The sequence below is a fragment of the Alternaria arborescens genome (assembly GCF_004154835.1).
Source record: "Alternaria arborescens strain FERA 675 chromosome Unknown contig_2, whole genome shotgun sequence".
NCBI classification, from domain to species: Eukaryota; Fungi; Ascomycota; class Dothideomycetes; order Pleosporales; family Pleosporaceae; genus Alternaria; species Alternaria arborescens.
This window is the reverse complement of record NW_021167857.1, coordinates 571,305-592,426: the sequence shown is the minus strand read 5'-3', so window position 1 is coordinate 592,426 and position 21,122 is coordinate 571,305. Positions and strand designations below refer to the sequence as shown.

The 21,122-nt window shown below is 51.1% G+C and overlaps 11 protein-coding genes across 11 annotated transcripts; 7 read left to right on the top strand and 4 right to left on the bottom strand.

The window, feature by feature from the left end:
- Nucleotides 1–467: 467 nt before the first annotated feature.
- AA0111_g1027 (hypothetical protein) lies at nt 468–2,478 on the bottom strand (the record flags this gene model as incomplete). The annotated part of the gene is made up of 4 exons (XM_028644000.1): nt 468–601; nt 655–2,216; nt 2,332–2,354; nt 2,419–2,478. The coding sequence occupies 4 exons, from the start codon at nt 2,476–2,478 to the stop codon at nt 468–470; spliced, it is 1,779 nt and encodes a 592-aa protein (XP_028511561.1).
- A 678-nt stretch (nt 2,479–3,156) lies between these two features.
- AA0111_g1026 (hypothetical protein) lies at nt 3,157–4,101 on the bottom strand (the record flags this gene model as incomplete). Its single annotated transcript, XM_028643989.1, has 2 exons — nt 3,157–3,869; nt 3,918–4,101. 2 exons carry the CDS (start codon nt 4,099–4,101, stop codon nt 3,157–3,159), a joined length of 897 nt encoding a protein of 298 aa, XP_028511562.1.
- A 713-nt stretch (nt 4,102–4,814) lies between these two features.
- AA0111_g1025 (hypothetical protein) lies at nt 4,815–6,323 on the top strand (the record flags this gene model as incomplete). Its single annotated transcript, XM_028643978.1, has 3 exons — nt 4,815–5,002; nt 5,052–5,727; nt 5,775–6,323. 3 exons carry the CDS (start codon nt 4,815–4,817, stop codon nt 6,321–6,323), a joined length of 1,413 nt encoding a protein of 470 aa, XP_028511563.1.
- Nucleotides 6,324–6,696: 373 nt separating this feature from the next.
- On the top strand, nt 6,697–7,374 carry AA0111_g1024 (hypothetical protein; the record flags this gene model as incomplete). The annotated part of the gene is made up of 1 exon (XM_028643967.1): nt 6,697–7,374. The coding sequence occupies one exon, from the start codon at nt 6,697–6,699 to the stop codon at nt 7,372–7,374; it is 678 nt and encodes a 225-aa protein (XP_028511564.1).
- Nucleotides 7,375–7,504: 130 nt separating this feature from the next.
- Nucleotides 7,505–8,107, bottom strand: AA0111_g1023 (hypothetical protein; the record flags this gene model as incomplete). The annotated part of the gene is made up of 3 exons (XM_028643956.1): nt 7,505–7,709; nt 7,759–8,000; nt 8,063–8,107. The coding sequence occupies 3 exons, from the start codon at nt 8,105–8,107 to the stop codon at nt 7,505–7,507; spliced, it is 492 nt and encodes a 163-aa protein (XP_028511565.1).
- A 2,836-nt stretch (nt 8,108–10,943) lies between these two features.
- Nucleotides 10,944–11,607, top strand: AA0111_g1022 (hypothetical protein; the record flags this gene model as incomplete). Its single annotated transcript, XM_028643945.1, has 2 exons — nt 10,944–11,121; nt 11,177–11,607. 2 exons carry the CDS (start codon nt 10,944–10,946, stop codon nt 11,605–11,607), a joined length of 609 nt encoding a protein of 202 aa, XP_028511566.1.
- Nucleotides 11,608–11,952: 345 nt separating this feature from the next.
- On the top strand, nt 11,953–13,344 carry AA0111_g1021 (hypothetical protein; the record flags this gene model as incomplete). The annotated part of the gene is made up of 1 exon (XM_028643934.1): nt 11,953–13,344. One exon carries the CDS (start codon nt 11,953–11,955, stop codon nt 13,342–13,344), a length of 1,392 nt encoding a protein of 463 aa, XP_028511567.1.
- A 333-nt stretch (nt 13,345–13,677) lies between these two features.
- AA0111_g1020 (hypothetical protein) lies at nt 13,678–14,539 on the bottom strand (the record flags this gene model as incomplete). The annotated part of the gene is made up of 3 exons (XM_028643923.1): nt 13,678–13,824; nt 13,884–13,949; nt 14,006–14,539. 3 exons carry the CDS (start codon nt 14,537–14,539, stop codon nt 13,678–13,680), a joined length of 747 nt encoding a protein of 248 aa, XP_028511568.1.
- A 1,189-nt stretch (nt 14,540–15,728) lies between these two features.
- Nucleotides 15,729–16,627, top strand: AA0111_g1019 (hypothetical protein; the record flags this gene model as incomplete). The annotated part of the gene is made up of 2 exons (XM_028643911.1): nt 15,729–16,215; nt 16,272–16,627. 2 exons carry the CDS (start codon nt 15,729–15,731, stop codon nt 16,625–16,627), a joined length of 843 nt encoding a protein of 280 aa, XP_028511185.1.
- Nucleotides 16,628–17,307: 680 nt separating this feature from the next.
- On the top strand, nt 17,308–18,170 carry AA0111_g1018 (hypothetical protein; the record flags this gene model as incomplete). Its single annotated transcript, XM_028643900.1, has 2 exons — nt 17,308–17,649; nt 17,703–18,170. 2 exons carry the CDS (start codon nt 17,308–17,310, stop codon nt 18,168–18,170), a joined length of 810 nt encoding a protein of 269 aa, XP_028511245.1.
- An 872-nt stretch (nt 18,171–19,042) lies between these two features.
- On the top strand, nt 19,043–21,008 carry AA0111_g1017 (hypothetical protein; the record flags this gene model as incomplete). Its single annotated transcript, XM_028643889.1, has 3 exons — nt 19,043–19,220; nt 19,272–19,623; nt 19,673–21,008. The coding sequence occupies 3 exons, from the start codon at nt 19,043–19,045 to the stop codon at nt 21,006–21,008; spliced, it is 1,866 nt and encodes a 621-aa protein (XP_028511250.1).
- Nucleotides 21,009–21,122: the final 114 nt, after the last annotated feature.

Below are 21,122 nucleotides of genomic sequence, written 5' to 3'. Positions count from 1 at the left end.
CGCGCCGAGGATCAAGTATGACGTTGCGGAGAGGCGAACGGTACGTCGGCCGGCTCACTAGGCCCCAGCCGACGTGCCTCGTAACGAGGCACACGTTCGACTGAACAAGGTGATTAGTATCCTTTCATGCACCCCGCTTCTACCCCACGATGCAGGGATTTATGCCACGGCTGAGTGGTCTCCACATTGTGAGTTTTGTGGAAAAAGTACACTCGAATTCAGGGCGTTCTCCGTTGCGCACCGACCCACAATAGCCTCGCTACATGGTTCTTTTGCACGAGTTTGCTTTTTCGGAGTTGTGTACAGATGAGGCCGTCCTCACAGAACCACTGCGTCACAGTGGAGCCAGAGCGAGGGGCCAAAAGTCCGTTGCATACGGTTCGATGGATGCAATGATAAGAAATTGACATGCATATGTGGAGAAAGGTTCAGATAGGATGGCTGTATTCGGTACGATCGATGGAAGGTCATGCTTCGGCCCGCCAATAGCTGGTAAGATCGTTGAGTAATGTCTTGGGTGGGAACTTGGTGACATCGAGCGTCTGGTCGAGGAGGTTCAAAATAGCTGTTTGCTTGACGGGTTCTTGAACGCATAAACCAGCTGGATAGTGTAAGCATTATTTCGAACAACATGCGTGATGGTGTGAAGCTTACCAGCATAGATGGACTTGAAGTTCACCATGGCACTTGGAATTTCTCTGCCTTGGTGTGCCATCGCAATGCCACAGATCATGTCTACGCTTTCATCCAGGCTACGTTGTCGAATCCGGAATTCGTCGACACCTCCCATTGAAGGCTGGTTGATGAGAACTATAATTCTCGCAAAGTGAAACGTTTGAACAGCAGCTGCGTACGAAGGAGGGTGAATCCAGATGGGCGCAAACATGGCGCCAGGTCCAGGTGGCGGTCCTCGGTGAATGGGATGGAAGGATACTGGGAGCGCTCGATGCCAATCTTCCAGAGCTTGCAGGAGCTTTCCGGCTTGTTCGATGCGAGTGTTCAGGTCGTACTTCTTTTCGTTTGCGGCAAAGTCTACACATCGCCCACATATGTACACAATCCGCAAAGCCAATTCGTCCGGGCTTAGGTCCATCAAACGCTTGGTCGGTCTCCAAATAGTTAGAACGCGACGTCCTTCGCGGAATGCGACCCAGGTATCTTGACGTATCCATTGCCACCAGGCAGCTCTCCGAAGTGGGTCTTTGGACTCTCCGTTATTGTTTTGGCTCCTCTGTATCCAGAATATACCACGCAAATGTCTCTCCCAGGCTCCGTTGCTGTATTGACCTTCGGAGTCCCACATCTCATAGGTACTGATGAGAATAGATGTCGATATAATCTCCCTAGACCTATTGTAGGAAGGGTAGAAAAGATTCTTCGACAGGTACTGCAAAGTCTCATAGTAGTATTGTGTTCCTGCCTGTAGCAGAGGACTTTGAAGGTTCCTCATCCTGCCATCGTCACCGTCCGGGGATGGGTCTTGTATGTTTAACCGACAGATTTGTGGCTCATTCAGGAGTGCCATGTGCCGTGCCGACACAGCGAGTAGAGACTTCATGAGGCCTACATTATGGACAGCCAGAGAAGGAACAGTTTCCGTGAACTGCCTAGAAGGGTCGTTCAGATCCAAAATAGGACCAATCACAGCAATGTAGTGTTGAAAAAGCACGAGCTCATCGTCAGACATGGGTATGGGGTTGATTGAGTTCCATTGCTCATGTGCCGACGATTCGGCTTCTGGTGCTTGCTGGCTTGAGTGTAGCTGCGGGCCTGAACCTGGTGTATCCGCGACAGGACTTGACTGTCTGGACAAATTGTTCCTGTCTAGGTCAACATTGAGGTTGTACTTGTCAATGTTGTTGATGGCATCCTCGGCAAGCAGATCGTAGTAGGCCAAAGGTGCCGAATTTGGCGACGGCAACGAGTTGATGACGGTCGACGGAGAATCGAACAATAGCTCAGGAGAATTGTTCCAGAGCTGAGAATCGATATCACCTGGAATCGGTCGTCTAGCAGGTCCTGGCGACGTGGCAGCAGCAGAAGAGCCATCTTGAGCTGGTGAAGTTTCTGATTGAACAGAACCAGACGCATTGCTTCCCGTGCCGCCAGCGGGGTCATTTGGCGACGGCCACAGACATTCTCTGTCGGATTTGCTGCATGTCGCACATCGTGGCCTCAGCTCGTCACATTTCACCCTCCTTCGTCTGCAGGTAAGGCTGTTCAAGTTAGCCGGCGGTTAACCAAGAGACCTGCAGCATGTAACCAATACAGAGCTAGCGAACATGACAGTTCAAAGATACAAGGCGGACACGTGCTTGGGGAGCAGCTTACCATCCGGTGGTTGTACGTAAGCCCTGCAAGCGACGGAACCGTCGAATCAGTAAAAGTCTCACACCCAGTCAACACAATTAGACTTACTCGCGCTCGAGATGGACGGGGTTTGCGCGGCTTAGGATTGCCTGTTGACGATGCTTGCATTACGAATGATGTTGCGCATGCTGGTGGAACTTCGCTTGGCCCTTGAGGATCCGCTTCGCCGGTTAGGCCTGCCGTGGGGAACGAGGCTGGGGCCAATGGGAAGGACGCTCAACTAGCCCAGGATACCACAGCGCATGCAGAGCCCGGATTTCTGATACCTCGCGGAGTTTTGCAGGATGATCTGACGGTGGTTAGAGAAGGGAATCGTGTTCACTCTGGAAAAGGCCCGCGGCGAATACTCCTTCGAAGGCCCCGCGCCAGTCCAAAGCACTGTCCACCACCGGCTGATTTTGGGAGGCCTAATGTACATGATACAGGTCCTGGAGCATGTCTCATAGAAGAGGAGCAGCAATGTCCACTCGAAGTATCGGCGGATTCACGATGTATACAGGCTGCGTGCAGCAAAGGAGACGTGCTTAGTCAGTTGTGGCTGTTGCGCATCCCGGGTTACAATTTCGTTTTCTTGACATGTCGCCTCATCCTTCTCACCTGCACGACATGATCGACACCACTACGGACATCGACAACAACATCGCCATGCATCACTTGACATCTTGCAGAGGAGAGAAGCATTTTTAATAAACTTTGTTGAATTGGTTCTAACAGAACCAAAGCCAGCCGGCAGTTACAGACTCCACCCAATGCAGTATAACGCGAAGAAGCAACAACAGAACCCTTTTACCAGGCGCCGACAATGCCCGCAACTGGGATGTCGATACCCGTAGTGTAGCTGGCACCGTCTGAGAGGAGGTACACATATGCACCGCCAAGTTCACGAGGATCGGCCAATCTAGGCATACCGCCATAGTACTGCATCTTCAAGTTCCAGTCGGGCGCCCTCTCGACATAGTATGTCATCTGTGTGCGTACGAAACCCGGCGATATCGAATTCACACGAATTCCGTGCTTTGCCCACTCCATTGCGAGAGTATGTGCCATGTTGCGAACAGCGCCCTTTGTCCCTCCATATGGTGCTGACGGTGCTGCCCTGTTTGGCCGGTACGATGTCATGGACGCTGTGAAGACGATCGAACCCTTGATACCAAGCTCGATGAATTTTTTCGCGGCAGCCGTTGCACAAAAATACGCGCCAAAAACGTTTAGGTTGAAAAGCTGTTCGAGCTGTGGGCGATCGAAGTTGAGTGCGGGCTGATGTTTGGTCATTCCTGCGTTGGCGATCATGCCGTCGATACGGCCCGACTGGGCAACAATCTGGTCGATGGCCTTCGTGACGCTTTCTTCAGATGTGACATCGCAGTGAAGGTAGTGTACGCGCTTGGGGTTGGCCTTCTGCAGCGCCTGGAACTCCTCACCGGGCTCGAAGAGGTCCAGGGAGTAGACTTCAGCAGCATCGTTGGCAAGGCATACTGTAGCGAGGCCGAGTCCAATACCTGCAAGGTCAGCACTTGTCTCAACTCTTGGTGTTCCTTTCTACCAACCTCTGTTTGCCCCGGTAATAGCGACTACCTTGCCCTTCAGAGTAATTTTCCAGTCAAAATCTTCTTTTGGCTCTGTAGTAAGATAGACAGGATTCTCGACAGTCTGCTCAACTTGACCGTTGTTGGCGTGCCCGTTGGCAGGCGCTGTCTGGTCAGATTGCGGTACGATCGCGGAAGGAGACATCTCCGATTGATTTCTACTGGTGTAGGTTTGGGGAGTGCGGCAGGTCTGGCGAAAGAATGGAAAACCGAAATGATGGAGAGGCAAACACCACCTGGCTGGCACCCCGCATGTTTAAGTACATCTCACATACCCACCCCACAAGAAACTGGTGGCAACGGAGTGTGGTTGATCGGTACCAAATGCTCCCCACGGGCGAGAACGATGCGAGCATGGTCCACAAGGCAGGGATGCTGTAAAGACTCGGTTCAACCATCTTCGCAGGAGCAACGGCCTCGTGGCGAGCTTACGCGCCGACGCGACTTGCACGTGTGATAGCTACTACTTGCCTTCGCTTAGTGGCACAAAGTTCGCCTCGAGGCACACCGTCGGGTGTGCACCGAATTAATGCATGGAACATGTTCTGTCGTGTTCCTCGACCAATCACTATTGTCAAGCTTCCTGTGCAGGCGGGTCTGATGCGGGAACTTCGGCTTGTAGCTCGAGACCTGGGGTAAGAAAAAGGCCCGAACGCAATCTGGGGAGGTCCATGCTGTTTTTGGCAAACATCAAAACCTGAGGGCAAGATACGTTTCCACTATAAAGCACCATGGGTGTCGCACCCATCTAGACGTATCGGTGACTGCTATCGCAATACTATACAGCCTGTCGTTTCAGGCTCCGCTTCGTTGCTTCCATATCCGTCCCGCTTCCGTCGTTTCGCGCTCAGGAACACCATGTCGTCGACACGCCACTCTCTAGAGCCTATAGATGTGAAAGAGATGGACGCAACGAAGCATGTAGAGATCGCTGAGGACTTCATATGGACGAAAGAGGAAGAGAAAAAGCTGGTCCGCAAAATTGACCTCTTTTTGCTCCCAACAATATGGTTGATGTACCTGCTATCATACATGGACCGCACAAAGTATGCTTATCTCGAAATGGCGTGACAGACGAGGCTAACGACTTGCCAGTATCGGAAATGCGAAGATTGCCGGTATGGCTGACGATTTGCAACTCAGCTCCGATCAATACTCCATCGCTTTGGTTGTATTCTTCGTGACCTATGTCGTCTTCGAGCCGCCTTCCAACATGCTCCTGGTCCGCCTCAAGCCGTCCATCTACCTACCTGTCATCATGATCATTTGGGGGGCTTTGACCTGTTGTATGGCTGTCATCGATGACTTCAAACACCTTGTCGTACTCCGAATCTTCGTTGGTGTCTTCGAATCGGGTTTCGCGCCAGGAATTATCCTCATCATATCGTCCTGGTACAAAAAAGACGAGCAATCGAAACGCTTCGGTGTATACATGTCGGCTGCGATCCTCAGTGGCGCATTTGGTGGTCTTCTTGCGGGCGCAATAACCGGCGGTATGGAGGGCACAGCTGGTCTTCGCGGATGGCGATGGTTGTTCATCGTGGAAGGAGCTGCAACCATTATATGGGCAATGGTGGCATACTTCATCTTGCTGGACTTCCCTGCTAACACAAAACGGCTCACTGATCGAGAGCGAGCTATCGCCATCGCGCGTCTCCGAGAAGGCGGAGTCCGAACACACGTTGAGGGTGAGGAGAGGATGGGCAAGGCAAAGTCTTTCCGTCTTGCTATCATGGACTGGAGGACCATTTCATTTATCCTTGGCTACATGGTAAGTCCATTAATGTGGATCATGGAGCACTCGTCTAACGGTGTCAGGTTATCGTTGGCTCTTCTACCCTCTCGTACTTCTACCCGACCCTGATGACTGGGCTTGGCTACACAGACACAGTAACAGCCCAGTACATGACCGTCCCCATTTATGCCGTCGCCTTCGTTTGCACAGCAGTCACTACCTACTTCGCCGACGCCATTTCTCACCACCGAGGCCTCGTGATCGCAAGCTGGCTCGGCTTTTCCCTCATAACGTCGATTCTCGTATGCGTAATCTACGACTTCAAAGCACGATACGCACTACTTGTTCTTATGGCCGCTGGTCTCTGGGCCTCGAACGCCGTTTCTCTATCGTTCGCGAGCGCGACGTTTGGGTCTATGCAGCCTGAGGTTAGGGCCATCGCGATTGCGCTCGTCAACGCTATGGGCAATCTTGCGCAGATATACGGCGCATACCTGTTCCCTGGCGACGATAAACCAAAGTACCTCATGGGTTTCGGAGTTATCTCTGGTATGTTGGGGTTCGGTGTGGTCGTGTACATCTTCCTCCACGTCGCATTGAGGAGAAAAGAGGGAATGACCGCATTCTTTTGAGACATACCGAAACACTTATTGACAGAAGCTCTGGCACGAGTTATGACTATTCATGTTTATAGATTATTATGGAATTCCATTTTGTTGCCAGCCATTACAACGTGCTTGCGTACCACATGTATGCAATTCAACGTATGCAAAAGCTCACATGCTTTCAGTCTACGTTAACAGAATGGCGTCGCCCTTGCTTCCATGTTTTTGGAGCGACACTGTCACAGCAAGTACTTGGTATATAAGATTAGTCTCCATCTCCTACAATACCTCTGTCCACTACCATCTCCGGCGTCTTCCAACACGGGATTATCACTCACACTTATCTAGACTTTACAACAACAAAGCGAACCGTCATCCTTTAGATCGATCAATAAACACTATGGGTCTCTTCAACTTCCTACGCGACCACACCCCGCCCCCACTGTACCAACATGGCAAGCTTGGCGAACCAGGCTATCAGTTGTCCACCGTACGGCCCAGGAACCCAGATCCTACTGCTCGTGAGAGCAGTAACTATAGCTCAAACCGAAAAGATTTATTCAAGGCGGAAATGTTTCCAATGACATCATCTTTGCAAGCGCCAAATAGAAGAAACTCAACGGGCAACGCCTCTGGGTTCGGTTCTGCTGTTGTAGGCCCACAACGTGGCGAGGAAGCCATGCAGGAACTCCTGGGACAGATGAATGAGAGAAGAAGTGGTCATCGTTCAGGGGCGTCTGGTAACTTTCCGGGACCTGAAAATCGAGGAATAGACCCCGGCTTTTTTCGACAGCCCAAGCCTAGAAGGACCGGCCGTTCCAGAGATTCATTCATGCAAGGGCCTATGGGCATGGATAGAGGAGGTGGAGGTGGAGGAGGGGCGAGGCTTGATGGCGTTGGAAATTCGCATCCCGCTTGGAATATGGATCACGTAAATGGAAGTGGTGGTACAGGTAGCCAGAGAGGACGAGGACCGACAGGTGGTCCTGGTGGTATGGGCGGATTCGAGGCCATGGGGGGTATAGGTTTCGGGCGTGGAGGCATGGATGGATTCGAAGGCACAGGTCATAGGCGTTGACGGTGAGTTCGTTGGAGATAGTGCAGCCAAGGCATCTGTCGCCTCTATTGGTCACATATGAAAGCCTCAATATGAATCTGAATCCGGCGTCTGAATCTCATGTGGCTAGTCCATGGCACTTCCGCAGCCACTAGAAGTCTAGCGCTTTCAAACTAGCAATAGCGAATGCGAAAAGTGTGAAGAGAAAACCTGCAACTGCAAATCCACCCTGTATATCCTGTCTCACGACTGACCACACAATTCCAAAAATCATGCTTGCCAGCGTACCAATCAAGCCTAAAGCAAAGAGCTTGAACTCGTCGATCCCAGTCACGACGTCAATTCCCCAACCAAGGCTGTACGCATTAGCATAAGCTCATTATCAGATCGGTTGGTTTGACCTACCTGCTGCCACGTATGGGACAAGGTTCGAGCTTGTCGTTCTTTCGTTTCGGTATGCTTGGTAGTAACACCGGATATGAGGGGCTCTCGTCTGGATGCGTAAAGAAATGCATCAGTAGATTGGGGCCGATTGGAGGAACGGTCTCCGCAGGCATTGGGTAATATTCATACTCGTCCTTGTAAGACTCAGGTGGTATGTCATCAGTCGTGTGAATATCTACGAGCTGATGTTGATACAAACGGAACTGAAATCAGGTGTTAGCCATGAACGGCTTCAGGTATTCCAGAGATCGAAGTATGGACTTACCTTCACGAACCGTAGGGCAGTTGGTTTCTTGAACGAGAGGAACATCTTGTATCTTCCTTTAGACTGTATATACCGTTGTTTCAGGAGCTTGAAGAAGTCGAGGTCTGATCGGATCTGGCATGACTGCAGTGGAGACATGCGTACGGCGTAGCGACTCCAAGGTACACACCAATGAATGAAGTGGTGTTTATGCTGTACTGATCCGGACTGCGTTATGCATTGCTTTGTCGCCACGTTATTGGCAGTCGGGTCAGGGGGTTGATGCTGGGGAAGCGGGATATTGCTCGACGCTTCGGTACCAGTAAAGTAAGATAAGAAGCGGCGCACGGTAAACGTTGAAAAGCTTCGCGGCGAGTGCTGTGAGGCAGCTTGCTGATACATTTGCCGCACAGAGAGCAACCTCAGTTGTCGCGACCGGTTATAAGCACTTTCTGCAGACAATGGTGCGTAGTTGTCGACGATGGTTTTCCCACATGGCTATGAGAGGTCAGCTGCATGGGTGCAGTTGTGGTAGGAGGTCAGAAAAACTTACACAATCATAACTAATCGTGTCATACACATCTTTACGTAGGTTACCATCGGATGGAGTCTGAGCATTAAGCCCTTGCTGCCATACAACAAACCCAGACTTCCTTCGATTCTTATGTGGAAGACCGGAAATTGTTCTTGCGAGCGTCAAAAAAGCTTCGCTTGAGCATACAAACGTCTCGAAAGACTCGATTTCGGTCTGGCTATATATTGTGGTTCCCGAGACGTCTCCGTATGTCAAACAGCTATCGATGCCTGGTATGAGTGGATAATGATGCCATGAGGGTTTTTCGCTCGTCCAAGACGTCGTGACTCTCATGATAAGCTGGAAGGGATGTTGACGAACTTTCTTCAAGCCAGCACGATCCGAAGCTGAGAGCTTATGTTCTTCTGCCTCAATTTCAAGGCAGGAAAGAAACCGACTCAGGTGTGCGCGTCGTACTTTTGCCCAATCATTCTCAAAACGATGGGAGACCGCTTTTGGTGGATGTATATTCCGCAGTATGATATCGACCATCTCTTCCTCATGATTGCGCGTATGTTGTACAAAATTTCTTATATTCTCTTTCAACGACTGGTATGCAACTCCTTTAAACAGGAAATCTTGGATGCTCGAGAAGGCAGGCATGAGCGTCGAATCGGGCTCGTCCAGACCGATAGGCTCAAGTCGTTCCAATGACCCAGAAACGTCCTCGTCGTTGGAGAGGATATTCCCAGAACTGAATTTCTCTTCGATATCGTAGTGCTCGTATATTCGTGATGAGATGTGTCGGAGGCGACGTCGCAGAAACGCGCAGGCATGGTATTGTAGAGTAGAACCAGCCTCAGTGCGTAGATCACTCTCGAAGGCTGCTAGGAAGAATTGTACATCCTTCACTTGTCTCCCAATCGGTATCTCGGGTTGAAAGCACAGCAGTTTCTCCCATCTCAACTCAGGGTCCTCAATCAGGATCTTCAGTATCTCCGCGACAGTGTCTTGTCCATCGGTTGCGATAAAAGACGTACATCTACTTAACGCAATTGAGGTGGAGAAGATACTTTCGTCATCAGTCAAGCTTCCATCTATATCTGAGGAATCATCAACAATGTCTGGCTTCTCTACGGATACTGCTTGTTCTTTGTCCCAGCTGAGTTGATGTTCGGGACATCTGTATCCTACCAGAGCCGTCTTTTCTTGAATGCCGTGCCCCCGCTGACCGTACGCTGCACAGGGGTCGATCGCATGCCTGTAGTATAAGCAACGACAAACAGAATATCTTTCAATGACCTCGTAGCACATTCAGGATTGCGGTTGGGGTGTTGAGTGCTGTGTGCTTGAAAGGCTGACTGCGGGGTAAGCTCAGAGCGTAGACAACAGCTTGCCATACAAGGGTCACTCTCCTCTTACAGCAAGTTATACTAACCTCGACCTAATTTTATAAGACCATAAAATCTGCAATACTTCTAACCTTGAGCTGTAAGGAGCAGTGCTCAATGTCGATTTAGATTCCCTTTTATGATGAAGTGTCTGCGCATTAGCATAACAGACTTCCCACCCATCGTCACCTATCTGGTAAATTGACCAGCTATCTAGAATGTCGTGTATTAAAGAGCGCCTTTGATTTTGTGTGTCCAAACCACCAACAACGTCTCAGTTCATTCCATGATTTGATGGCGCAATATTATACGATGCCTGTGAAGGGCTTGAAGATCAATCGCAATCGCACATAACTACCTTCTTCTGCGCCCTTAATGGATACTGCAACGAGTTGATTAGCACCTTCATCCATAAATAGCAAATCACAGCCAACATCAATCTGTATCTATAGCCACCTGAAATATCAATCCCATAGCCAGTCTCCTATCTCGAAGCTCACAATTCCGATAGCATGTGTTGTTTTAATCGATGCTCCACGCCTCCTCCGCGTCCAATCTGTTTCGGCAAGCTACTCTTAGTGAACTGTCACTCCGCTGCTAACAAAGCCTTCTAGAGCCAGCAGGCAGATATACTCATGTTCCAGTAAACGCCCACTCCACAGGCAAGAGTACGAGACGCGTACCTAGAAGCGAAAGACATATTAGTGGCAGTGGCTTCAAAGAGAACCGAGGCCGCCATGTGATCCCTCCAAAACCATCACACAGGGGCCACGCTACTGGTCAAAGTGGCTCTGGAAATGATGCTCCTCGTCGAAGAAATCATGGCGGATCAAGAAAACATCGTAAGTGACATGTTTAGCAAATGCCTTCGTACTGTCTAGCATCGTGCCGGCACCGGTTCTTCCATTTGTCCTTTTAGTCACTGCGCGCAAGTATAAGATTGATCCTGGGGTTTCCCACCCCCCTTTGGATACCTAAGATGCCTTCGATAGACAATATGGCTCGAGATCTGTCTACAGCACCATCGAAGCCAGGAGAGCGTACAAGGAAGTTCCAACAGCGCAAGCACCTTACCTCTTACTGGGAAGTCCTAGGTGATAAGTTGCGGGCTCGTAAAATGAACAAGGAGAAGAAATCCAAAGCCTCTGGGGCAGCGGAGGAGGACAGGTCGCATCGTACATTGTGCCTCGTAGTAAGCAGTGACGCAAGAGAGAGCTGACCATGAGGCAGATGGCCATACAGACGGCCCTCTATTTTTCCCGCAACATGGTAATAACCGTGGAACGGACGACGATGACATGGTACCACCGCAGCTATTCCGCAATGCACCCAATCAAGCACCGCAGGGGGCATTCTTTGGCCAAGGGCAGGCTCGATCGCAGCAGCAGCAGCAGCAACAGCAGCCTCAGTTCCACCGGATGCCCACCATGGCTGACGGTCGAGGGCTACAGAGCGGAGAGATGCAGGCGCATTTGCAGCGAGGAGGGCAGACGGAGTATGGCGAGCGACCACGGGGGCAGGGTCCAAGCGTGTATATTGATACTGAGGCTCCTATTCCTAGAGGGGCTCGGAGCGGAGGTACGCCTAGTCGGAGGCAGCCTCAGCACCCTTGGGAACCGGAGACGCGGCATTACGAGCAGGAGCGAACAAGAATGAGATGATGCTGGAGAAGCGAGGCGTGATGAGGGTTGAATCTAAGGTGAAGTAGGCTGGAAGGTGCGACAAGTGCCTATGAGCTAACCTTGTCAGCTGTTCTTTGTAACGTGTATCCAAGTCTATCATTTTTGACTTAGTCGACCATATCGCATGACGGCATATTCTAAGGCGCATGTGATGTGTGATGTTAATGACAGACTGAAAGAAGGGTGACAGAAGAACAGTGGAGAGCGGCCTAGATGCCGCGCAGTGGAATTCTGGCCGGGCTTATCGATTAGCCCTGGGCGCATTTCCAAAATTTCCACTGGCACCTCGACACCAACAACAACAGCCCCAAAAGAGCGCCCAGAATGCCGAAACGAAAGCGCGAATCGCCTGCTCCTACCGCAAAGCTTCCCCCAGCTTCCCTAGCCACGCCTGCGAAACAAGCCAAGAGCTGCCAAAAGTGCCTCGAAGCTGCGCAAAAGCCGCTTCTCGCAGCGCTGAAACATGGTTCCTCGCTCGAGCGCCAGAAACACAGTCGCAGGAAGAAGGAGGCGCAGAAGAAGGGCGACCAGAAGGCAATCTCTCGCTTGGATGCCGAATACCAAGTCTTGAAGGCGCTGAACCTGGAGCAGCTAGGCGATCAGCATTTGCGCAAGACTCTGGCAAGGGTCAAAAGCTTGAAGGACGCGGAGCCACTACAAGAATACATCGCTGGTATCAGGGAGGGAAGCAAGGACACCAGTACTCTCAATGTCACTGCGAGGTTGTTCAAGGTGGTGCATGTGAAGAAGGTGGTGGATGGTGTCGTTGAGGACTTGAAGAACATTTTGGGAGCCGGCAAAGCCAAGGACAGCAACCAGAAGGAGGAAGGGGACAAAGGCATCAAGGCGGAGGGTGCGAAGAAGCAGAAGGATGACAAGAAGGCGAAGAGCTCCAAGTCTGCCCAGACGGAGGACGTGGAGATGAAGGACGCAAGCGACGAGGGCGACGATCCATACATGGCTTTCAGCGCGCGGATAGCTGCGCCATCTTCAGGCGAGGAGGGAAGCGAGGGCTCAATATCGGACGACGATCGACCCCCAAGTATCGGAGACAGCGAAAGCGAACACGACCCCGACGACGATCTCGAGGCCGAGAGCGCAAGCGAGGATGATGAGGAAGAAGGCGCACAGGCAGACGGGACCAGCGAAGACGAGTCTTCTGCCGATTCAGAATCCGACTCCGATTCCGACGAAGCCGTGATACTCACCAAGAAGAGCAAAACCAAAGCCATAGAAGATAAGCCCACCTCGTCCGCCTTCCTTCCCGCGCTCAGCCACGCCGCCTACTTCAGCGGCTCCGAATCCGAAGCCTCCGACCTCGACGTTGACGTCGCTCCACGAAAGAATCGCCGTGGCCAACGCGCCCGTCAAAAGATTGCTGAGATGAAGTTCGGCGCAAAAGCCAAACATATTGAGAAAGCACAACAGAACGTCAAGTTCGACGCCAAACGAGGAGCCGTTGCCGGTGATGGTAAGCGTCAAAGACGAGGCAAGCCCATGGGTCCTGGTCTCCAACAGAGTGGAAGCAACGCAGAGCCACTGGGTAAGAAGGATGATAAAAAGGATAGGAAGATGGGCCTGGGTGTTAAACGGGATGACAAGGGCGAACTGCATCCTAGTTGGCAGGCTGCGAAGATGGCAAAGGAGAGCAAGAAGTTGAAGATTGATGTTGCGGGCAAGGGAGCGCCGCAGGGAAAGAAGGTTGTTTTTGATTGAAAGAGATACCCAAAAATCGGACGAGGTGGTGTGGTAATACAAAGTTCTCTTCTGTGCATGTCAATTGTCTTGGCTTGCTTGCCCTTCCTCTACGTCTTGCGGGCTTCTTCGTTATGTGGCGGGAAGTTCAGTATGAACATGTCAACGCAGGATGGGTAGGTGAAAATGAGTCTTGAACGTTTCATGCGAAGAAGCTAATCATGCTATGCTACGGCCTATGTTCGCTTGCGCTACCTTTGTAACTTCTCGGATCCTACGTGTCCTATTGCTTCATCCAGTTTCACAGAGGACCCTCAGATACTTCACCCCCGCCTGCTATCCTATCGCAGAAATTTATTGACACAAGTTCGGGCAGTAGTACTTACAGGTACCGCGGTATGTTCCATGGTTGCCATCTTCAACAAAGTAGTCCTTCATCTTGTTGATACATGTCTTCTGGCACCACGCCCGCGTCCTCCAATGAACCGACTTGTAGCAATTCTAGTGTTGTCGGTAAGTTTGAAGAGAATAGGAGATAGAAGCAAGTGAGTGGAGCTTACCGTGGTGCACTCATCGCGAAATCTCTTGCATTTTGTGCATGGCAGTTCGAATTTGTTGATCTGAACCTGAAAGCAGTCAGCAGATGCGCGAAAGCTGAGGAAGGAGAAGCTATGAAACTCACCGCGTTGATGACGTCTTTACCTCCGTCTTTGCCATTGCTTTCTTCACGTCTGTCAACAGCCTCGAGACTGGCACAGTGAGGATAAGGCTCGGCAATGCAGACATCCTCTCGGTTGCAGACCACATCGATAAACCACTTGTGGTTGCTATTGCAGCGCTTGATAGCGTAGCGGCCAAGCAGGATGAGCGGAAGGACTTCGCACTGCGCATCGCCATCGCGACATTCCTCGGTGGCAGGGAACTCAGCACCATTGTTACCAAGATCCTCAATAGCGGAAATATCGCTCTCTGCGCTGAAAGGTACGTTCCTATCAAGGTTCGAAGCACACAGAGCTGTAGCATTCTCAACGCAGATGTCGCCAGGCTTGCAGATATTGACAATCGTCCACTTGCCGCTGACACATTGACCGACCATGTGACCATTGAGGGCGCACTGCTTCTCGCCTTCAGTGCAGGCTTCACCGTCGAGAGTGGAAGCAGTGGTAACGATGCCCAGGAGAGCGAAAGTGAGGATGGAGGTCGCGAAGAGCTTCATGATGGGCTCGAATTGGCTGGGATAGACCATCGGAAATTGAGAGCGTGGTGTGAGGGATGTAGAGAAGAGGACGGAAAAAGAGACGCGACGAAGCGCTTACATGATATGAAGCTACTTGAGGTTACAGATGTGAAGTGAGTGGTGAATTTGCCTGGTATCAGAGGATATGGTTGCTTTCACCTCTGCCACACTGCCATATCATTGTCTCCAGGGCTCTCAACAGCACCTGACTGACAAACATGAACGCGACATAGAGTTCAACCGGCCTGGATGGTTGTTGGATCTTGCGTGGGGCAACGTCTACAATGTAGGTATTATACTGTAGACACATCGTCTGAATTCTGAAGATTGTAGCATATTTCTCGATACGCCCCCAGTATCCTGTATGCTGTCGATACCCAATATGAGATCTGAGATTTGTGTTGTGTCGCGTAGTCACGTTGCGACGCGTCGATCCAAAGTTAGTAACACCTCGGCCTCGATTTGAGAAATGGGGTGGCGCATGGGATGCTTTTCACCACCGTGCACGATACGGCCATAGTGTAAGCAGCGAGGTTCATTGACTGAACGTGGCGTAATAAAGTTCAGAACGATTACAGCTGAGTACTATAGAACTGGAATGCGTACCATGCTGCTGACACCAGCTCGGTCGCGTGGCGCAGCAAATGCGTCAGACGCCCCTGAACTGCGCCTCGGAGTGTGGTCACTAAAGCGGGGATGTCAAAGCCTAACTCAGCCGGGAGGGACTATCCGCTTGCCAAGTAAAGCTTCGTGATGCTTGGCTATCTGCCGATGCATGCTGACAATCCTGTCAAGCCAGCAGTGTTTATTCGAGTTTTACGGCTTCACAATGGTGTTTGCTCGTCTTTTTCGCGTCAATGAGTTCTTTGAAGATTATCGCCGTTGGCAATCGCACTGGTGATGCTTTTTCTGACGCCGGAGATAGCGGCACCGCCTCACCGCCAGACCGAGATTGCGCCACGTTTCAAAGCTCCGGCCGTTCGCATTTGTTACACATCGTGGACGATCTCGAACAGATTTAGCTGCAGATGTAGTGGGTTTATCGATGTACGAGAGGGGCTGATGCTGATGATTGAATAAATACCGCACCCCACCTGCATCCACCTGGACATTAACAACCCTCTTTCAACATCTTCTTACCCTACGTAACAAACACAGCATACTCACCATGGGCTTCCTGAGTGAACTGATCTCCGATTTCACTGGCGGTGACAAGCAAAATCAACAGCAGCAGCAGCAGTCCGGCTACTCCCAATACCCACCTCAACAGCAGCAAGGTTACTCTCAATACCCGCCCCAACAGCACTCTCCGCAGCCACCACCAGTCTCCCCACCTTGGTACGCTGAGTGGGATGGGCGCGAAAACCGCTGGGTCTTCGTGAACCAGCACAACGGCGAGCGTACTTTCCAGTACCCTGGTCCTGGTTACGCTCAACAGCAGGGCAACTACGGTGCTCCACCACCACAAGGTGGATACGGCTACGGCCAAGACGGCTACAGCAACCAAGGCGCATACAACCAGAGCTCATACGATCCTACCCGTAGTGGCCACCAGGAAGAGAAAAAGTCTGGTGGCAATGGCTGGAAGTACGCCGCAGCTGGTGCAGCAGGTCTTGCAGGTGGTGCATTGCTGATGCACGAGGGCGACAAGATTGGTGCGTAATCACACAACTCTGTATCATTCCCTCAGTTCACTAACTCTACCTTACAGAAGACGGCTGGGACAGCGCCAAAGCCAACGTCTCACAGGGCGTCGACGAGTTCGGTAACGACATCAGCAACTTCCCCGAAAACGCCGCAGGGTGGACAGGCGAGCAAGTCGGACGCGTAGAAAACTTTGGCGATGATGTGGAGCAGAAGTGGGACAACGGCGTCAACGATATCGAGAACTTCCCAGAAAACGCTGCGGAATGGACTGGCGAGAAGGTCCAGGCGGTGGAAGACATACCACAGGATATCGAGAACAAGTGGGATAACATGACAGATGGTGTGGAACAATTTGGAGACAACATGGAGAATGCGTACGATGAGGGCAGAGACGAACAGAGATACGAAGACGACTACTGAGATAGTATGGCTGAGCATGAAATGTAAGACTCCAGAACGTGGCATGTAATGATGATTGGAAAGTGGTTGGGTGTATCGCGCATGTGAATGGCTGCCATGCCAACCGCAAGGTTGACTTGCTTCATTGTTCTTAAAGATAATCGAGACTTTGGCTACGCGGGGTATCTATTATAAGAGCAAGGAACGTGCAAAAGGAATCCTTCTTGTAAGCGGAGCTGTGCTTGGCATGCTCGTAGCGAACTCCGGTCTTGCTGACATTGTCGCAGCAACACTATGTCATAACACCACGATAGCCGTTCGAGCGCATCGTGGGTCTCACTCAAGTCCGCCCCGCCTACATCAGAGCAACATAAATGTCGAGCGCATGATACAGCAGCGTGCATTCTTTCCTCCATCCACCGCGTGTAGGCACCTGCCCATCGTATTGAGGCCAAAAGTCTGCTGCAAGCCGTCTGAATGAGGCGCAGTTTCGTTAGTATGCTCGACTCGGGTCCCGTCCCACCATTGCAGGATGGTGATGCGGTGCAATGTCACCCCGCCAACAACCTCTTCGTCGTACGCACATAACGTTGTCGAGCTGCCAGCTCTTAGTTTCGTATCGTTTCGTCATACTCATATCTCCCTATCTCAATTACTCCATCCCGATCGAATACAAGTTTTATAATACCGCCAGCCTAGCTATGCATTTCCCAACACTCCCCACCATTCTGCAAACCACTTCTCTTGCAACTTCAACAACCCTCCTCGCTCTATCGGCTGTTACAGTCTACCTTGCCACGGACTACACAAGCTCGCTAGATTATAGAGTTCCAGCAGGGTCTTACAAATGGGTTGGACGCCTTGGCTCACCTGAGCGTGGCGCGTACTGGGACGCCGTCGACTCTGGAAGTAAAGACTTCGACATAGTGACACTAGAGTATGTGAACAGTAACGATATCTGGATTCTGACGAGTGGGTGTGTTGGTCTGGTTGCTGGACTGATTGGATGGCTGGCTGTGTGGTGGATGTCGAGGAAGGAGAAGGTGTGTTTTCTGACCCAAGACCGTTGTGGAACATTGCTAAAAAAAATGATTAGCACCCAACAACTCGTCCCTCTAGCTTTCCATGGATGCTTGTCTCTTCGATCTTCTTCGGCACTGCGGCGCTCGCCATGTCTCTCACGTCCACAATCTTCACATCACAAACCAAGGCCCGTTTGCAAGGCGCAACTTGCATACCAAATTCTGTTTATACACCTGCCAACAACTACTTCGTTTGCACGCGCGAGCTAGCTGCTTGCGACCAACTAGAGAATATCTATATGGAGAATATGGAGTGGAGCGAGAGGATGTGCAAAGAGGCAAGGGCGAGCAGAATGATGTTGGCACCAACTTTGGTTTGCGCAGTAGTCTTGATCGTCGTGTGGATTGCGCAGATTGTTGTCAGCAGGAAGCGCGATGCCGTTGTCGCTGATATGAGAGTGCAGAGGCTTCAGCAGGAAGACAAGTGGGAGAAGTCGACGGTGTATGAGCCCATGAGGTATGACATGCGAGAGAAGGCGTGAGATTTTGTGCGCCTGAGATGTGGATGTATCCTGTCGCAGGAACCATTGTACGACTCGGAAGATGCAATTGACAGCACACATTTAGATGGAAACGGGAGTGATTCCGAGAACTGGTAACGAAGAGATAGAAATGTATCTCCGGCCAACACCACTGTAGTGACGGCTCAATGTTTCGTAGCCTGTAAATCTCAAGACTTCAATCTGGGACCTGCATATCGGATTCAATACTGCGACGACGAGGTGGAGTTCGCCCAGACTTCCTTGTATGAGACTTCCGTTCTTGCCATTCGCTTTGCAACTTGCTTTCGTCAGACATGTAACGTATGTAGAAGTAAGGGGGTCTTGTTAGTACGTTGTAAGTACTCTGAACGAAGCAACGAAACGAACACAACTCGCAGCTGTTATACACACGCCTCGGAGAGTCTCAGCTAGGCGGTGTTGCAGTAAAGAAGACATCTGCCGAAGGATGGAGCTTTAGGACATGCAACGGGGAAAGCTCGCCGCCGCGCCGCCGCTTGGCGCCCCACCAACCAACCGTTCTCGATTGGCCTGACAAGCGCCGGAAGGGGAGCTTGCTGAGACTCTGCAGAGGAAGGATGCACGGTCAACACAACATCATCAAATCGAGCATGATACCGAAATGAGTGGGAAGACCCAAATCTGTTCATCCAGAATGAATCGAATACAGCACACCACCTTCCACGTATGGACTAGGCTTGAAGGGGTTGAGGTTCCTAACCCAACCTATGGGTAAATCCGTAGATCATGGCAATCGTCGCCCTTCGCATGCCGGATGTGAGACCGTATATCTTCCATGATACTGATGCGATACTGCGTCAACATCGTCGCGGAGTAAACCGAAAGACACGAAAATGCCGTCGGTCAGGTATAACTCGCTAGCCGGCCTTCTCGGCTTCCTTTCTACAGTCACAGCAGCAGCAGTGAACGTGCGACAAGCGTACTCAGAGTCGGCAACCTATGACTTCATTGTTGTGGGTGGGGGACTCAGTGGGTTGGTAGTTGCCAACCGATTGACTGAAAATGCAAATAGTGAGTACGACATCGTCTAGCAAAGCGATTTGGCCTGTTAACAAACTCAAGTATCCGTGCTGGTCATCGAGAACGGGGTCATCGACGACAGACCCACGACGAGTGTGCCGTATTTTGCCAACATCAATGTCGAGAATTACTATCCCATCACATCTGCACCAGAACCATTCATGCAGAACAAGACTTGGATGGTACATGTAGGCAATGTTGTTGGAGGCGGTTCGGTCGTCAACGGCATGCAGTGGGATAGGGGCTCTGATGCGGATTACGATGCATGGGAACAGTTAGGAAACCCGGGTTGGGGATATGAAGGCCTAGCAAAGTACTTCAAAAAGTCCACTCACTTTGATGGCCCTTTAGAAGCGGTTCGCCGTCATTTCAACATGACGTTCGATGCTAATGCGTAGGTGCACAATACCATCTCCACAAAGTCGTAGCTAATTCGTTCTCAGATATGGCGATGGGCCAGTCAAGGTATCGATACCCAGCTACCAGTATGAAGACTACGTCGACATCATGGGATCTTTTGTATCTAGGACCGACATACCCCACTCGCCAGAAGGCTTCAGTAGACCCATTGGCACATTCTGGACGCCAAATTCCATTGACAACTCGACTAAGCAGCGCAGCCATGCTCGCAGAGCTTACTACGACCCAGTTCAAACACGCACCAACTTGCATCTTTTGACCAACACTCACGTGGATGAAATCCTGTTCAAGAATGGTAGTACGCTTGTAGCCAGTGGTGTTAAGTATACGTCCAACGTCGACTCCTCCACCGGATCTCTACACGCAACGAAAGAGGTCATCCTGGCAGCTGGAGGCGTCTTTACACCACACCTGCTCATGTTGTCCGGAATTGGTCCCAAGGACGAACTATCTGCCGCTAAGATCACTGTGAAGAAAGACCTCCCGGCTGTCGGTTCGAACTTCCAGGATCATCAAGCCTTGTACATGCGTTTTGACCTCTCAAATCAGTCCGTTCCGAACCCAGACATGCTCGTTACGACACCCGACCCAGCTTTTAACGCTACAGCTGCCGAGCTGTATGTAGCTAATCGCACTGGACCGTGGACCTTTGGGCGAGGCAATGCAGCACTATTCCTTGCATTCAAAGATTTTTCTACCAAGTATGCTGATATAACTGCCATTATCTCTGGACAGAATGCAACTGCATACTTACCGCAACGCTACTCGAAGATTGACACTCTGCTGAAGGGCTTCATGGCACAGCGTAGGATTCTGGTCGACCACTATCTCTCCGACTATGCAGCGACCGGCGAATACCCGATCCAACCTTGGGGTCGAGCGACTACTGCCGTGCAGAAGCCTCTCTCCCGAGGCACTCTCTCCCTCAACACTACGAATCCATGGGCGAACCCGATCGTCGTTCGAAACGCATTCCAAAACCCAGTCGATAAACTAGTTCTTGGCGAATTGGTGCGGTGGAACAGGCAGCACTGGACCACCGCGCCCCTGCTCCAGCGCTACGCCCCCGTCGAGACTGTGCCAGGTGCGCAATATCAGACTGATGACGAGATCTTTGACTCCAGTATCAAAGCAGCTGCGTTAGATCCAACCTATGCGCATTCAAGCGGTGCATGTGCGCTTATGCCCGAAGAGTTGGGTGGTTGTGTGGATCCACAATTGAGAGTATACGGAGTAGAAAGGCTGAGGGTCGTAGACGCGAGCATCCTGCCCTTGATACCGGCAGCGCACTTGCAGGCAACGATGTATGCTGTTGCCGAAAAGGCCGCAGATATAATCAAAGAGAATAAAAAGGCGTAGAGATGGACTGATGAGCAGAAAGATGTTGTTCTGGATGATCTTTCGAGTTTGAGTGAAGTCGCAGTTAGCCTGTCAGCCGCATCTTGTAGGATCTGCTACAATCTCACATAGAGT